This window comes from Mustela nigripes, chromosome 13 (assembly GCF_022355385.1).
Source record: "Mustela nigripes isolate SB6536 chromosome 13, MUSNIG.SB6536, whole genome shotgun sequence".
NCBI classification, from domain to species: Eukaryota; Metazoa; Chordata; class Mammalia; order Carnivora; family Mustelidae; genus Mustela; species Mustela nigripes.
The window spans coordinates 113970629-113988981 of NC_081569.1; the positions used below are offsets into that span (position 1 = coordinate 113970629).

Here is an 18353-nt window from a genome sequence, read left to right on the forward strand (position 1 = left end):
AGAGCATGCTCTATGATAATGTCGGGTCTCCTGTCCTCACTCATGTTAATGAGGTGACCTTGGATGGGGGCTGGTTGCTACGGGAATGAACTCCTTGAACTGTGAATAGAGGAGTGGACCTTTCAGTCCCACCCCCTGATTTCTGGAGGGGAGAAGAGGCTGAAGGCTGAATCAATTGCCAATGGTCCATGATTTAATCAATCGCACCTATGTCATATAAGGCCTCCATATAAGCCAAGAGGAGGAGGTCTGGAGAGCTGCCTGGCTGGGGAACCAGAACTCTTTCACACGCCACCCAAGCTCCCCCAGAACAGAAGCTCCTTTGTTTTGGATTTTGCCCTAATGTATCTCTTCATCTGGTTGTAGATCGTATCCTTCAGTAGCCGGTGATGTAGTAAGTAAGCTCTGAGAGGCTCTAGCAATGTAACTGAACCCCAGGAGGGGGTCTGGGTTTGTAGTCAGTTCGTCAGAAGCACAAGTAACAACCCGGGCTTGTGACTGGCATGTGAAGTTTGGACAGTCCTTGGGCCTGAGCCCTCCACCTGTGGGATCTGAGGCTGTCTCCTGATACACAGTGTCAGAATTGGGTTGATATCCTGTCATGTCTGAGAAATGCTGGTTAGTGGAGAAAACCCTGCCATGTTGGAACTATGTCCTAGAACACTTTGTGTGTCTTTTATTTAGGGAGTCTCAGCTAAGAACTCAGAAAGGTAGAGGGAAAAATTACTTTCTTTGCCCCTGCAGCTTCCCTTCCCCTCCTCTCCATTAGGAGTAACCTGTTCCTGGCTGGTACTTCTGCCCCCAAATATTTCAGGTGAGGAAAGTCTTACTTTTCATCTATTTATATCTGAGATTCATTCTGAAGATGATGATATTGATGATGACAATAATTTAGCTCAATTCTTTTATCTTAGGTAGAGAGGAATTAAGGTTCATCTGATTTTTGTAAAGAATTTTATTGTAGGAGTGTGTGGGTGGTTTAGTCGTTAAGTGTCTGCCTTTGCTCAGGTCATAATCCCAGAGTCCTGGAATGGAGCCCCATGTCGGGCTCCCTACCCAGGGTGTGAGGGGGCACAGAGAGAGGAGGTATCTGCTTCTCCCTCTCCTTCTGCCCCTCCTCACCACTCGTGCATGTACCCTGTCTCTCAAATAAATAAAATCTTTAAAAAAAGAATTCTATTGTGAAAAAATACTTACTTATAAAAAACCAAGCTTGTGTAAAGGAAGAGGTAAATAAAATTCTTCAGTCTTCCAGCCCACTCCTGGGCTGCCTTCTGGAGGTGACCACTGTATACCAGCTTGCCATGTATTTTTCCAGATACATTTATACATTGACACACACATATGTTTATGAACTGTTTATTCAAAATGAATCACAATGTACATCCATAACTTATTCTAACATTTACTTAGAATCCTACTCAAAGGATAAACTACAATTTAAGGACCTTATAATCTCTTACCTAAACTAAGACAAATTCTAATTCACAGGGGCTCCTGAGAGCACAGGTGTATACTGGGACTGTCTCAGGAAAACCAGGTTTATGTTTACCTAAAAATGGAACTTCTACTGAGTCAAAAAGTAGTATTTAAAATGATGTTGTCAAGAGTGTCTGGTTGGCTCAGTTGGTTGAGCACCTGACTCTTGGTTTTGGCTCAGGTGACGATCTCAGGGTTTTGAGATGGAGCCTGACCATGCCCCCATTTTGGGTTCCGTGCCCCCACTTAGGGCTCTGCATGGGGTCTGCTTGAGAGATTCTTTCTCTCTCCCCTACTGTTCCTCCCCCCAAATCACGCTCTCTCTCATATAAATAAATAAAATCTTAAAAAAAAAAAAGAATAAAGTGATGTTGTCAAATGATCTTGGTCATAGCAATTTATAAACTATTAACATATAAGGACTTCTATTTCTTCAAACTTTCAAAATCCTGAGCATTATATATAATTATTCTTGGATATGCCAAATTAGTAAGAAATTATCTTATTCTAATTTGCATTTAATAATCAGTGAAGTTGAATATCTTTCATTTCTCCTTTTTAAAAAAATATTTTTTTATTTATTTGACAGAGAGAGAGATCACAAGTAGGCAGAGAGGCAGGCAGAGAGAGGGGGAAAGCAGGCTCCCCGCTAAGCAGGGAGCCCCATGCCGGACTGATCCCAGGTCCCTGAGATCATGACCTGAGCCGAAGGCAGGTGCTTAACCCACTGAGCCACCCAGGCACCCTGTCATTTCTCCTTTTTTTAAAAGACTCATTCACAGAGGGGCACCGGGGTGGCTCAGTGGGTTAATGCTCTGCCTTCAGCTCTGGTCATGGTCTTAGGGTCCTGGGATCAGTCCCGCATGGGGCTCCCTGCTTAGCGGGGAGCCTGCTTTCCCCCTCTCTCTGCCTGCCTCTCTGCCTACTTGTGATCTCTCTCTCTGTCAAATAAATAAATAAAATATTTTTTAAAAAGACTCATTCACAGAAATTGAGAGAAAGAGAGAGAGTGAGCACGCACGCACGCACGTGAACACACACATGGGCTTGTAGTGGGGGAGGGGCACAGGGAGCAAATCCTTCAAGCAGACTCCCCAAAAAGCCGGAGCCCCACAGGGGCTCCATCCCACAGCCCATGAGATCATGAGCCAAGCTGAAACCAAGAGTCCATGCCCAACCTACTGAGACACCCAGGTACCCCTCTTTCATTTCTTATTGGTCATTTGTATTTCACATTTCTATGAACTACTTGTTCATATCCTTTTTGTCTACCTTTCTTTTGAATTATTGGTTCTTTTTTCATTGATTTATAAAAGCTCTTTGCATATTGAAGGAGTTAGTTCTTTGGCCTATATTTGGTTAATATTTTTATACCAGCATGATGTATGTATCTTGACTTTGTCGTATTTTTAGCCTTATAACATTTTTAAATCTTTATGTACATTTTTTTGGGTAACATTTGGATTTTATATCTGAGATTGCAAAAAACAAAAACAAAAAGTAATTTTTTTCTTCATACATTTTAGTTTCTTTTTTATTTTACTTTACTTTTTTAAAGATTTTTTAATTTTTAAATAATCTCTACCCGCAACATGGGCCTCAGACTCACAACCTCCAGATCAGTAATCACATGCTCCACCGACTGAGCCAGCCACGCACCCCTAGTTTTTTTTAATTTTGAGCCACCTAGAATTTATTTTGGCTTAAAAAATAAATTCAGCATTATTTGTTTCTCTATTGTCTGGTCACTTTTCCTAACATCAGTCACTGAATAGTATGTCTCTCTCTTCCCCCTGCCATTCGAAATGCAACTGTACCTTGTGCCAACCCTCCATATGTACTTGGTTCTATTTCTAACCTCTCTGTTTTCTTTTATTGATTTGTTTGGCTTTATACCAGTAGTATCTTGCTATATAAAGTCTGCAATCTTTCATATGTCTTAATATCTGGTAGGTCTATTTCCCTATCTTCAATTTTTTTTTTAAGATTTTATTTATTTATTTGACAGACAGAGATCACAAGTAGGCGGAGAGGCAGGCAGAGAGAGAGGAGGAAGCAGGCTCCCCGCTGAGCAGAGAGCCCGATGCGGGGCTCTATCCCAGGACCCTGGGATCATGACCTGAGCTGAAGGCAGAGGCTTTAACCCACTGAGCCACCCAATCGCCCCCTATCTTCAATTTTTTTCAGATTTTTTCTGATTGTACATTGCTGTTCAAATTCTTCCAGCTGAATCCCCCTCTCTCCCCACCACCCCCAATACAGTTGTTATTTGATCAGGATTTCATGAAGTTTGTAAATGAAGTAGGGAGGATTTACATCTTTGTATCACTGAGACTTTTTCAAGAATGAGCTACATTTCATGTTAAGGCTCTTTTTAAACTACAGGTTGGTCATCAAGGAGAACATGGACAAACATATAGATTAAGCGGTTCATTTAGGTTACATTGCAATGTATGACATAGTCATTGTGTTACGGCTTATTAGAATGAGATGCATAACCCTTTGTTTCGATTGATCCCAGCCATGATCTGTGCCTCTGATTTCTGCTTGAATAAAACAGCATCCTGGGACACCTGGGTGGCTTAGTCAGTTAAACATCTGCCTTTGGCTCAGGTCATGCATGATCCCAGGTTCCTGGGATCGAGTCCTGCATCAGGCTCCCTGCTCAATGGCGGTTCTGCTTCTCCCTCTGCCTGATGCTCCCCCTGCTTGTGCTCTATCTCTCTAACAAATAAATCAACAAAATCTTTAAAAAAAAATGTTTTTAACCCCGCATCTTTAGCATATCCTAGAAGAATTCATCAAAAGGACTCTGTTCATTAAAAAAGAAAATCTTAGTATTAGCCCTGTTTCCAGATTTTATGGTCATTTTGTATACTGTACCTAAGTAAAATGCTGGGCTGTAGGGGGAGGTGCCAATCTAGGGACACAAGTTGTACTCGCCCCCCGCACTGCCCCTTGAAGAAAGTCACATGAGCCGGGCTTCTTTTTTCCTGTTCCCCTTCCCCTCCCTTTTGCTTTTTGCTTAATTTGATTTTAAAAGTCTGTTTTTGTAATGAATGCTCTCTCTCTCAGAGGGTACAACGTAATTGTTTAATTATACTAATTATATTAATCATATACAAAGTACAGGTAATGTACTTCTAAACGACCTATCATGCCAATAACGTACAGTGCCAGCTCACTAAACTAATTTGGCTCTTTGTTCTAAAAAATGATATAAACTTAAAAAAAAAAAAAAAAGGTGATATAAACTGAGGCACCAGGCCACAATCAGCCCCTGCTGAGTACTGACTGGTGGGATTTGATCCTGGCCCAGCTGGGATCCTTAGTGGGTGAGGCAAGAGGCTGCTGACGCTCTTGAAATCGTCATACTGAATGTGTTCTGTGTAGTACATGGCCTGCGCTTGCTTGTATTTTTCCAGTTAATATCCAATGGGTTCAAGTTCAGTAGACTGAAGACGAAACACAGAAATTCACCGATAACCTACAGACACGGACATGTGACACTTGCGTGATCTGCACCGTGTTTTCGCTGGAAGGGTGGTTGTAGGGGGTCTGGGGAGCCCCGAGGTGGCCCTGTCTCTGCTGTTCCTTCTGCTCACTTCCTTTCTCTTGGCCGCAGATCCTGGCACAGTTTTGGGGGTGGGGGGTTTGGTACCTTCAAGCAGACAAGAAGCGGAAGAGGATTTGGCTTTGTCCCCTTTTTCTGCGGCTGTAGCTGCAGGTCATCAGGACCCTGAGGACGTGCCTGGCTGGGAAGACCAAGGAGGGCCCCAGCTGACCCAAGGAAATTGGGTTATGTGCTGTTTGGGTCTGACTAATACAAACTCTCATACTTCTCACTTTTTCCGTGTCCTTTCTAGCCAAAGCAGAGAAGTGTTTCCATGCCCATGGCAAGCCAAGAGATGACTGCACTGGGCAGGTCCGCCTCTGAGCCATGAGCGGATGCTCAGAACCCTGGGCACAGTGGGGAGGCAGCCTCCAGCCTGCACTTGTCAGGGCCTGGTTGTGTTCTGGGCACCAGAGGCCAGCTTGTTTTGGAGCCGAGGGACTCAGAACTGGAAGGGGGTGCTGAGCCCATCTGTGCCTAGGAGTAGTCTCAAGACAGACAGAGAAAGCTTTGTACTTAGGCCCTGCAGCCAGACGGGCTTGATTCCAGGCCCAGCCCGGCCACTCGGCAGCGATGTGACCTTGGCATGCTCTTTTATCTCCCCGGGCCTCAGTTTCCACTACTGTTACTGCAAGATCAAGAGAGCACCTATTTGGCAGGACTACTTGAAGCTGGAAATAAGCACCTAGCATAGCACCCAGCTCACGGTAGGCCCCCAGGGAGCAGTCAGCTTCAACTTACGACTGCAGGAGAGCCCTCCTAGTTCCTTATGCTCAGCAGCAGCTGTGACGGGGGTGGGGTTGAGGGGTGGCAGGTTCTGTACTACTCAGGCTGGGTAAACCAATTTGCGGCTGGAAACTGAGCTATCCCACCACACGTCCCTAGCATGGTCCGCCTTCAGAATCCCTCCATCCCTGGATGACCCCTGAGCCAAGCGAAGTGTGGAGAATGGGACCTGAGGATCTTGATTAGACCAGGAATCTTCCTGAACAGAGACCATCTGGGGAATGCACTCTCCCTCTTTCTTGATGAGACCACTGGCGTCATAAGGCTGGGCGGTCATCAGCGTGCCCAGAGAAATTGGGCTGTGGTGGCAGATCTAACTGGAAGCCCAAGCTGGGCTTCCCAGGAGGCCCTTACCCTGTGCTCCTCGGTGTGGAATTGAACTAGAGCCTTCAGGGCATGTGGGCCTGTGTTGCAAGGTGGTGGTTTCTATAGCAACAACAAAGGCTCCAGCTGAGTCCAGTTGGCTTTGCTGATGGAGAAGCAATACAGAGGCCAAAACCCAGACTCGCTGTGAGGCTCCTTGGGAAGAGGGTCAGGGGAGATGGCCTCCAAGGTCCCATCTGGTGCTTGGTCCTGTGATTTCACCAGCTCACCATTGTGCATCTCTATAAAGCAGCGGCTCAGCCTTGCTAGGCTGAACACCTGGAGAGCTTTAAGAACTCCTGACCCTAGTCTCCCACCTGTAGAGAGTCTGATTGAATTGGTCTTGGGTAGGGCCTGGATATTGGGATTTTTAAAATCTTCCGATTCTTCGTGTAGCCAAGGTGGAGAACAACTGGTAAAAAGGCAGGAGAGCAAAAACATAATTAATAATTATAATTTATGTGCCAGATAGTGTGCTAAGCACGTTATTTACATCGTCTCCTTTAATCCTCACAATAATCCCCATTTTTCCAGATGGAGAAGCACACTCAGAATGGGTAAGTGTCTTCCCAAGGCCAGAGAGCAGTAAACACCAGCCTTCTACCCCAGAGCTGTCAGATTTCAAAGGCCTGGCTGGTAACCCTTCCATAACTGCTTTGGAGACCATGTGAGAGGGGACATGTCTGGGGCAGGCCCCTGAGGGACCCTTGATACCCAGGCGAGGTTTCCTGTACCCAAGCTGAGATCCCCAGCCCTGTGCCAGCCCTAGCATCTTGTCTGGTTGGATAGGAGGGCAGGCAGGCCAGAGGGAGTTGGCTGCCTCCCTGGAACCCAGCGGCTTGCTTGTGGGGAGGCCCGGTGGGACCCGCCTTTTCATTTGGGAGAGGTGGAACCTGACACCTTGCCCTCAGAGCTGGTGAATCATGTACTGGTTTCCCAGCCTTCCTGATGAATGGCAGTCTTTCAACTTGGGACTGCAGCATCAGATGAGGCTTTGTTCCCAGGGGAGAGGGGAGTGGCTGGAAATCACATTTTGTTCGCCAGGTGTTTGGGGTTTAGAGCAGACTCAGGAAAGAAGTCAGGAGCCGTCCACAAAATAGGACCAGGGCCTTTTTATTTGCAGTTTCATTGAACTTGAGTGAAAGGCCAGCCCAGCAGGTACCTGTTTTACTGGCAGTAAAAGGAAATTAGGCAGCAGTTATTTAAAAGGAGTGTGAGTTGTTTAAATCTACAATTTAGAGGTGCATGGATGCTTTAAAAGAAAGTTTACAGGGCTTGGGGATTTGGGTTGAACTGTTTTTGATAAAAAATGATGTGGAAAATATTTTTCCTTTCTTATTTTAAACCTTCCCCTTTGCTGTTTGTTTCCTAAATTAGCAGTCAAGAAGAAGTAAGCAAATCTAGCTGGAAAAAAACTGAAGCCAGTCAGGCAAGATTCAAAGTTTAACGGAAGTGACGGACTGAAAATAAAACTCTCCAAGATGAGACATAATTCTTCCCATTTTATAGAGCAGAGTCATTATTTCAGCTTATACAATTTCGGATGTGATTGACCTTGTTGGATATGGAAGTGCTTCCCAAAAGGACAGACCGGGGAGGAAGCCTTGGCCGAGAGTTCTTGGAGGAGGCTGGAGGGCTGTGGGAGGCCCAGCAGGCTGTCACTCACCATCTCCCTACCCTCCTTCCTTGCCCGGGCAACTCAAGAGTCCCTTAAATTGTGGTCCGGTTGGAACCCCCCCAATCTGAAACCCTGACCACAGCTCTTCGTGCTGGGGAAGGCAGGGAATGCCTCACCGGACTGGAGGCTCAAGTCGCTGGGCTGGATGCTAAGGATCATCCTGGTGTCCTGGAATGGATGGCTGCCACCAAACTGTCATTGCCATCGATGGCTCATTTTTTTGTTCTGTTTTTTGATTTTTTAAAAAAGATTTTATTCTATTTTTTTTATTTGATAGAGAGAGGTCACAAGTAGGCAGAGAGGCAGGCAGAGAGAGAGGGGGAAGCAGGCTCCCTGCTGAGCAGAGAGCCCAATGTGGGGCTGGATCCCAGGACCCTGAGATCATGACCTGAGCCAAAGGCAGAGGCTTAACCCACTGAGCCACCCAGAGGTGCTGGTTTTTTATTTTGTTTCTTACTTTAAAAAATATTTATTTATTTATTTATTTGAGAGATAGAGTGTGTATGTGCTTGGTTGAGAGCACAAGCTGGGGGAGCAGGAGAGGGAGAGGGAGAAGCAGACTCCCCACTGAGCGGGGAGGCCAAATTAGAGCTCAACCCCAGGACCCTGGGATCATGACCTGAGCGGAAGGCAGATTCTTAATCGACTGAGCCACGTAGGTGCCCTTGTTTCATACTTTTGGAGAATGGTTTTCTATTCATTGCAGCGACTGAAGGACTGACATCTCTGTATTTTTGGTTATTAGAGAAGATAGTCAACTCAAACTAGTTTCAGCAAAAAAAAAAAAAAAGATGGAACAGAGAGGTAACAGGTAGACAAGTAGGTAGGTAGGAAGGTAATAGGCAGATAGATATAAACATATACAAAAAAACCCACAAAACCCCAAGATGAACTGGGATCCAATATAACAGCCCCAGGGAATCCTAAGTAATATCACTATAGCTCTTTCTTTCTGTCTCTTGGCTCTGATTGTTTCTTCTTGGCTTCATTCTCCAGGCAAAATTTCTCTATGTAATAGATAAGAGGACTTGCCTTCCATGTTTAGCAGTGATGACAAAATGAGCTCATCTTATAGCTCAGTCTCAGCGTGGATTCCAATTGGCCCAGGCTGAGTCAAATGACGATTGCTTTACCAGACTCTGTAAGAGATCAGCCTCGCCTGGGCCTTGTGCCCACCGTGGTTGTGGTGGTCCAGATAGGACAGGAGGACAGTGATTAACAGTCCTGCCAGGAGACATGAGTGGGAAGGAGATCCCCAAGGCAAGCAGAAACTACCCTGCCACCAACTTGGTCCACGTCCATTCCAAGGAATGTGTTAGCCAAGTGCACAAGGGGACGAGTAGGGTCATGACCGTTAATTGCTCACGTATTCATTAACCATTGATTTAGAATCCTACCAACAGGCACTGTTCCAGGTTTTGGGATCCAGCATTAAATAAAACAGATGATCCCTGCCCTGGCGACTCTCATATTCTTGTGGGGAGAAGCAGTCAGAAAGACAAAATAACTAAGCAAAATATACCTAGAACATCAGATGACAGCCAGTGCTAGAAGGAAATTGAGAACAAGGCAGTAGGATAGGGAATGTGGAGCTCGGGTCATAGTGTTACAGGTAGGGGGGCGGCTAGGGAAGGCTCACAGGAGAAGTGAGGTTTGAGCAGAGCCTTGCAGTGGGGTGAAGGAGGGAGCCGTGCAGACATCTGGAAGAGCCCTCCAGAAAAGAGAAGAACAGAAGGGTTGAGGGGAAGGGAGCCAGCAGGCTCAAGGAGCATAAGGAGGCTGGTGTGGCCAGACCAGAGCCAGGGAGGGAACAACACCAGAACCCGAGCCCCTGAGGGAACTGGGTCCCCGCTCATAGTGTCCTGGGCCACTGTGAGCTCTGCCGGGGCCTGTGCGGAGGGAGAGGGAGAGGGGAAGCCCCTGAAGATCATGTGACCTGTCAGAGGATTCCTTTTTGTTCACTGTGGTTTTCTCCCCTGTTGATTATAGGTAAGTTTATTGTTGATTATAGGTAAGTATAGGTAAGAGCAGGGACATTATTTAGGTATTCATTCATTCTCTCTCATTCATTCCTTTATTCTGCAAACATCCGTTCAGTACCTACTATATGCTGGGCGCTGGGAGCTCTTTTTTACCATCTAGTAAACAAGAAAGAGCAGAAAAGCACAGATGTCTGTGAATTCCACAAGCAGCTCCAAGCACCCTCATCCCCTCCAGAAAGGGCAGCAGGACAAGTCCCATAGAATGACTCCACCTGGCTCCAAGCCCAGGATCTCGGGTCTCCCAGGTTGATCCCTATATAGCTCCTCACAGTCCCGCAGCCTAGAGCCAAAAGATGCATTGACCCCTAGCCAGCGTGCTTAGTAAGCAGTATGAGTGGGAAAACTGGGGAGAAGGGGAATAGCATTCCCTGGTCCCCAGTGTGTGGCACGTGCCCCATCCCTGGACTCCTGTTCCAGCTAGAGTTCGGGTGGGACCAGCTTCCATGGCCACTTCTGCAGCTACCCATGATCTGAGGTTGAGGGTGAGGGTTTCTTCCTGATCTTGCGTGGCCATGTCCAGCATGGGACAGGGGAGCTGTGAGGGGTGATCCAGGGTCCCAGATTTCTGGGGTCTGTAGTGCTTTTGTTTATTTCCATCTTCCCAGCCTCTTGCACGGTGTCTGCACACACTAGACTTGGAGGAAATATTTGTTGATTCAGCACCAGTGGTGAGCCCATAGGACACCGCTGTGGATACACAAGGCAGTGGTCTCGGTCCGGCTATGGAGCATCAGGGAGGACATCACAGGTGACCCTTGCGTGTGTTCCTGGGAGGACCAGGAGGCTGGGACTTCCCACCTCTGCAACAGGCAATGCAGGAGAAGCAGCAGCTTTGTTCTTCAGTGCCGAATTTGTTTTGAGATGTTGAGTTTGCAGAACCCAGGGGAGAGTCAAAGTCCTGAAAGTCTCAAGATCAAAGAACAAGGCCAAAGGGCAAGGAGCGTTCAAGAGTTGGGAGAAAATGAGCTGCAGTGTGGGCTTGTGAACAGGTAGAAGAGCTCTGGGTCACTTCAAGGAGAGGCCAGGGAGGCTCCAGGGAGACAGGAAGTTACAGTCCTTCCTCCGTGTCCCCTCCACTTGGCTGACTCGGGGCCGGCTGGGGTTTCAGCTGCAGGCCCCAGAGATGTAGGTCAATGTGAAAGCAAGGCTAAGATCTCTGGGAGGGGGAAGGGACTGTGTCTCCCCAGCACCCTTCTTCACACATGAAGAAGGCAGCTCATAGGTGAAGGGTCTGACCTTGGAGGACCATTGGAGCATCACCCAGGCTATGTGTCTGCAGAAGGGAGCAGAAGATGCTTCTGAACAGCATCTTTGAGGATGTCTAGCACAGTCTGGAGGCCCTGGAGGGAACTTCTCTGGTGCACCTTGGCCCAGCCCTCTGTCTTCCACAATATTCTGTACAGCCCTGAGGAAGCGTCACCTGAGGCCTTGAGGCTCAGGAAGGCAGCAGGCTGGGATGGGAAAGAATTCAAGCATTCTTTTTTTTTTTTTTTTTTTAAAGATTTTATTTATTTATTTGACAGAGAGAAATCACAAGTAGGCAGAGAGGCAGGCAGAGAGAGATAGAGAGGAGGAAGCAGGCTCCCTGCTGAGCAGAGAGCCCGATGCGGGACTCGATCCCAGGACCCTGAGATCATGACCTGAGCCGAAGGCAGCGGCCCAACCACTGAGCCACCCAGGCGCCCTTATTTATTTATTTGACAGACAGAGATCACAAGTAGGCAGAGAGGTAGGTGGAGAGAGAGGGAGAAGCAGGCTCCCTGCTGAGCAGAGAGCCTGATGCAGGGCTCAATTCCAGGACCCTGAGATCATGACCTGAGCCGAAGGCAGACACTTAACCCACTGAGCCACCCAGGCGCCCTGAATTCAAGCATTCTTAAACAAATGAATGAATGATCAGATAGGCCTTGGAACTTGCTGAGGGGTGTCCCAAGGCCTAGTGGTAGATGCACAGCTCTCAATCCATGTTTCTTGGGTGATGGGTGAGTGTGGGATGAGGACTCAGAGGCTTCCTGAGCCCGCAGTGTGGCCAGAAGTCCTAAATAAGCAAGCACAGTTATTTCCCACAGTTGCCTCGCAGGATAATTCAGTGGCATATTCTCTGTTTGGGAGCTTCTGCAGTTTTTCTTTTATTTTACCTAGGACATCAACTGGAGGCTGCTTTCCATTTCTCTGACCTGGGCTGGGAGGAATTGTGGGGGCAGAGTTAGCGTCCATCCTTCTCCCAGGTGGGAAGGACCCAGAGGACCCAGAGGACCTCTCATGCTCACTCTCAAAGTTGGACAGTTTGGGTCCTTCTAGCAATCCAAGGTTCCGGTCAAAACAGACTTCCTCTCCTTCTCCCTCCCTCCTTCCATGGATTTCCAGCCCATGGGAGCTGTGCCACATATGTCCAGCCCTTGGTGTAGCACCAACTCCAAGTATCAGTCACAGCATGGCCACCACAGAGGTGATCACTGTCCTGAGCACTTGTGTCTAGCATGGGGCTGGGCCTGGTGGACGCAAGGAAAGCCCTCTCACCAGCTCCGACCTGAGGAGCTCAGGGGCTGGCTCCTAGCACAGGATGCCCCTGGAGGCCAGAACTCAACAGACAGGCATCCTTGAAGGAGCTACTAGCCCCCTGGAGCCTTCTGCCTTCTGGTCTGGTGAGGCCCGGGGTAGGCTTTCATGGAGGCCCTGGGCTGCTGTGGATGTCCCCCAGTATCACCCAGCACCTCGGTCTCCTTTCCCCAGGTCTGGCTGCCTTCCAGGGACCATCACTCTGGGGCGAGGCCTGTGATGGGGTCCTCAAGCAGAGTTCTGGGTCTGAACAGTCCTCACCTACCTTCCTGCTATCTCTGGGGGCCCACAGGTCCAGCCTGGGCTGCCGGGCAGGTGGAAGGGTTGCAGTGGATATGCTCACTAGTGGTTGATGCTATTTCGAGGCACTCTGGGGGAACATCTAGCCCAGAGTTTGGTTCAAATAATGAGATGTCAAGATCCATCTGTCTCTCCATTCATCTCAGATGTGTCCTTCCCCAGGGTCTTTCATGGGTGGACTTTGGGAGCACAGAGTGGGGTGTGGCTAAGAGAAGAGGGGCTGGGCCATGGCCAATGTCATCCCTCACTCCCTGGCACTTAGCAGCAGTGAGCCAGCCGCTCTGACATGGGGCGAGGTCAGCAGCAAGCACCATCCCCGAGAAGAGGCATCACTGACTGCGTTCGTGTTCTGACAGCTCTAGCACGAGCCACGAGGGGCCTGTGTGTCCTCACAGGTAGCTCTCTAAACTCTAAACTCTAAACACAGCAGCTCGTCTAAACTCTTGGTGTCGCACTGCATGCCCAGTCTTGTGTCAGGCCCAAGTTCATCCCTAGGATGCTGTATGTTGCTTGGCAACCAACAGCTTGGCTGGTGGTCCCCTCAGGACACTTCATATTGGGGGTCACCTTCTCCAAATCCAACAAAGACCACTGTTCAAGAGACTGACCTTAAGGATCGGAACAACTGGTATGAATCCAGAACTTTAGGGGCATAAAACAGAACATGAAGTACAGAGAATTTCCATATGCTCCCTGTACACGTGGGGGTACTTTTTTTAACTTCTTGAGCTTCAGTTTCCCTATCTGTACAAGGGGGGGAAATAACCATCTCCTGCTCACAGAGTTGGGATAAGGTACAAATGAGGTAACGCTGCTGGCCCCACACAGTGGCTGCTTTATCCTCCTGCCTCTCACCCCTCTGATGCTGACCTTTGTCTCAGGTGACAGGAACACCTTCCAGAGGCTTCGATGAGAAGGCGTACCTGGCAGCCAAGCAGCTGAAGCCCGGAGAGGACCCTTACAGGCAACATGCCTTCAACCAGCTGGAGAGTGACAAGCTGAGCCCCGACCGAGCCATCCGGGACACCCGCCATTACAGGTACAGCCTCTCTTGTGCCCTGGAGGGAAGGGCCGGCACCTGTGAGCTCACTTCCGTTCCTCACATGGACTGAGGAAATGAGAAAGATTTCTTCAGGCTCTGTCTGGTTGTCAAGACCCTCAAACCCTCACTCTCAGTTATTCTCTTGTCTCCTCTGTTTCACTGACTTCCAGAGGGCCTGAGATGGCCAAGGAGACTCGGTGGGTACCGGTAAGGCCCCTCAGCACCTCAGTCTGGAGTCCCAGGAAGCGTGAGCTGCCACGGGACCACAGGGAGGTCGGAGCGGGTGGGTGGGCCTGCCGATGATGCCTGAGGTGAAGAGGGGCCACCGACCCTGCCCACACTGTGCAAGGGATTCTGGGCATCAGAATCCCTGTCCTTCTCCTCTTCCTGCCCTGTGGCCCCCATTTCCTCAGCAATTCCCAGAAACGCTTCCCAGCCTTGCTCTTGGTTCTCCCAGTGTGGTAGGTGGGAGAGGCCCCAAAGCAGGACCAAGGGACACCTTCCACAATGATCCCCACTCTGACTCCACTTGGTGTGAGTGACCAACTTTGGGCAAGCCATCCACGCCCCCTCCTTGGTTCAGGCCCGTGATGAGTCCTGTCTAGATCATAGTCACCATCTCCAGTGCCCTCTTCCTACCCTCACCTCTGGAAACAGTCTGAAGTCCTTACCCTGAAGCATAAGCCACCTCTCCTGGCCCTGAGCCACTGCTCCTTTTCACCTAGGACTCGATACTCCCACAGTCTTCTACTTTCCTGTCCCTCCCCTCATCTACGCACACAGTTTCCCCTGCCCAAACCCCCACCCCCCACTTGCATTTTCATAATTCTTCTCAGTGACCTCTCGTCTGGGGAAGGTTCCTTGCCAACCCAGGCTGGTTTGGAGGCTTCTTCTGTGCTCTGTGCAAACAGGGTTGTTGAAGCAGACTCAGCCACGTGCCTGCAGTATTGAGTGACCAACGAGGGCTGTGTGGGACTCAGCTGTGTACCTAGCACCAGGCTGGTGGTCCTGGTCTAAGGGTAGGTGGGGATGATGCAGGTCAAGATTGATTTTCCTTCTGAAGCGGGTCCTCCGCAGCACAAAAGGGGTGTGAGAGATAAGAGAAGAGGACATGCTTCTAGCACCTTGGAAGGGAGCTTGAAATCCAGTGGACTGGGCAGCCTTCAGGGTGAGATGGACATGGAGTTGGGGGAGCCCCAGACTGTCCTAACTGTCCTGACATCAGCACTTCCAGCCTCCAGAAACTCGTGCTACCAAGTACGACAATTATCCTGCCACTCAGAAAGACTCACCCCCCGCCCAGGTCCAATGGCCAGCTCAGATCTCAGTTCTTTCTCAGTCAGTCCTGGTGCAGAGTCCACCTGCACTGTGGGGCCTACAAGACTATGTCCACACAGCCCTACTTGAGGACTTTTCCTGGCAACCCTGGCCATGGCAAACCTTGACCCCAAGGCCTGGAGATTCTACGGACCCAAATCTTTGAACGGATACAGGGTTAGCCTGGATCACCTCTGCCCTCCCTCCCATGAAGCCCCCCTCATACCTTCTCAGGTGTTCACTGAAGAACTTAAAGGAGGAATCCCTCTTGGGATGACACGCGTTTTAAAATGAGACTCTTCGAATCCAAAGCAGGGGTGTTGAGGCCAGCCTCCCTTCCTGCTCCTGTGTGGCTGCCAGCCCTCCCAGAAGCCTGAGGTGGATGGGGTGGGGTGGGGGTGCGGGTGCCCGCGCATGCGTGTGTAGGAGGAGCAACGGACAGAGGTAAGGGCTCTCAGGTGCTGGGGTGAGCCTTGCTCTTCTCCCTCCAGACTGCAGCTTCTGCTGGTCTCTAAATGGTCAGGCTAGTTCCTAGTCCAGCCCTCAGTCTAGGGAGCCCCCCTCAAGGGGAACAGAGAGACCAGGCAAGACAGACCTCTTGCATCACAAAGAAAAAGCCCTATCAGCCCCAAACTTGAAACACAGGCCTGGGGCCAACCTCTTCAGAGGCTCTTGGTTCCTGGGACCAGGATAAATTCCCATCATCACAGTTGTAAATCCCAGAGAAATGCAGAGCGGGGGAGAGTTAGAGGAGGCCGGTCGGGAGGACGTCAAGTCAACTCTCCAGATGGGGCACGGGTAGGTTGGCCCCTTTCAGGTGAAGAATGGGCATCACTATCCAGATTCTCTCCTTCCTGGGCACCAGAGGGTTGGGGTTCATAGTCACTGACCCTAGAGGTCAGTGCTGGGGGGCCCGGAAGGCCAGAGGTAGCTGCTTCTCCCCATCTCAGCAGTCCCCCCACCCCAGTCTACACACCTCTGGGAGGATGCACTTGGGAAGCCTGGCTTCTCAGGGGGCAGAGGTGAACTTCCCTACCCCTCCACCCCACCCCCCTACTCCCTACACCAAAGCCTCACAGGATTCCTCCCATGGGGGTCCCGGGCTGGTGGGACTCCTGCCTTACTGACCCCGTCTGCTCTGCCGGGCAGGAAATGGGCCTGGGAATTCAGCTGTAAGCTGCTGTCAGGGTGTGAATGCCGGAATGAAAAAACCGTCCCTGCTGGAATAGTCGGAGAGCAATTGTAATAAAGAAGATTGTCATGAAAACCAGCTGCCTTCCCGCCGGCCCCAGGAACACGCACAAAAGCATCCGCGGAAGCGACCGGGATGGAGGCTGGCAGGAATGGATTGTTTTAATTCCCTTTCCTGAGGAGGGGGAAGCCAATGGCTAAAAATGTGGTGTGAGACGGAGAAGAGGAGCACAGAGCCGCGGGGGTTGGCAGGCACTGTTCAGGGTCTTCTCGAGGCTTCTGTGTGCTCCAGGAGTCCGGGCCCCTGGAGCGGTGAGGCTGCGCCCCTGGCCCGGGTCACCAGCCAGCTGTCCCTGCTGGGGCAGCGAGAGGGAGGGAGTCACAGGAGGATAGGAGAGGGGCGATTCCTCTCCAGATCCTCCAAATGGCGTGAGCCAGGAGAAGAAAAAGAAGCTACAGGATGCCAGACACAAAGCAGAGGCTGCCCCCCCCACCCCCACCCCCGTCTCCCCCATTTTGTCTCTCTCTGGCAGGCGGGGAGATCCGGCTGCTGGCCCAGGGCTACGTCCCCAGGCCTGGAGTGGTGCCCACACAGTCATGAAGGTCAGGGCCCTTCTAAACAGCTCATTGACAGGGGCTGCAAGGTCTTTGGTAAAGATGACCAGGCCTGGGAAGCTGCCTCGGCCTGTGGCTTCCCTCCAAGGACTCCAGGCTGGATGGGCTGAGTCGGGGGAATGTGGGCGGGGAAGGGCAGCCTCACAGCCTGGCTTCAGGTTTGCCTTCTCTGTCCCACAGAGGTATTCCTGGGGGCAGCAGGCTGGACAGAGAGAAGCCTCAAGCCTGCCCTGAGGAGGCCCTCATGGTGCCCTCTGACCCCTGTGCTCCATTCTCAGTTGCCCGTCTGTAACCTACTCTGCGGACCTGCCGGCCACCAGCGTCATCATCACATTCCACAATGAGGCCCGCTCTACCCTCCTGCGCACCGTGAAGAGGTAAGCCCCATCTCGGGGACCCTCGTTTCGTGAGGCCTCAGGAAGCTCTGCCAAGCCCCTGCGGGGAGGGGGGTGGGGGGACGGGGACATGGAGACAGGGCGCCCGGCCAGAGGGTGTGGGAATCCTGTCCTTCTGAGAAGCTGGAGCTGGTGAATCGGGGTCAGAGAGACCCCAGAAATATGGCTGGGATTATAGGAATGCGCAAGGACAAGGGCAGATCTGCAGGACAGAGGCAGATAGTCAAGGGTCAGGAGCCGAGGGAGTCAGGGATGGGCGCGGAAGGCCTCAGGACGATGGATGCCAGCCTGGGAGGTGCCGGTCAACGGATTCAGAGGGAGGTCTGTGTCCTCCTTCACTTGGCCCTGTGGTCAAGTTTAACTCCTGCTTACCCCATTTCTTTAATGAGAATAGGATTTGGATTGTTCCAGGGATTGAAGAAGTTTGGGTTTTCTTTCCCAGTGAGTGGAGGAAGAGGAAGAGGAAGGATGGTGGGAAGGAAAGCAGGCGGGCCGTCCCAGGCCCAGCTAGGGGCTGCCAACCCCTCCCCCTCCCCGCCCTAGCTGGGGCTTATTAAGCAGCTACAGGTCCTGTCCTGGTGACTCAGCTGGGGCCGTTTCCACAAACCATCTGGCCATCCCAGGGTCAGCAGGTCCTCGGAAGAGCCCGAGAGGCACACTCCTCCTCAGCCTCTCACCAGGGCCCAGGAGTTTGGCTCTTGGCTAGTGTGCCGGTCCCTGAACTGGGTGATGGGGGAGCCCTGGGGCAGGGAGATGTAAGTGGAAGTTGAACCCTAAATCCAGGCTCCTCTGTCCCCATCACTCCAGCGTCCTGAACCGAACTCCAGCCAGCCTGATCCAGGAGATCATCTTAGTGGATGACTTCAGTTCAGATCGTAAGCTTCTACCTCCTGTTATGTGCAGTCTTCCACACTCATTTGCCTAGAGTATGGAGCCCCTCTCAGGGCCGGGCTGGATATCACGGGTGGACCTC

At 50.6% G+C, this 18353-nt stretch overlaps 1 protein-coding gene across 1 annotated transcript in view; it reads left to right on the forward strand.

Annotated features, from left to right (window-relative positions):
- GALNT16 (polypeptide N-acetylgalactosaminyltransferase 16) overlaps positions 1–18353 on the forward strand; it is a 93491-nt gene that overhangs the window by 45749 nt on the left and 29389 nt on the right. Inside the window, exons 3-5 of the mRNA XM_059373473.1 lie at positions 13702–13859; positions 17264–17362; positions 18188–18255. Coding sequence (XP_059229456.1) covers positions 13702–13859; positions 17264–17362; positions 18188–18255 — 325 coding nt within the window. The remainder of the gene's footprint in view (positions 1–13701; positions 13860–17263; positions 17363–18187; positions 18256–18353) is intronic.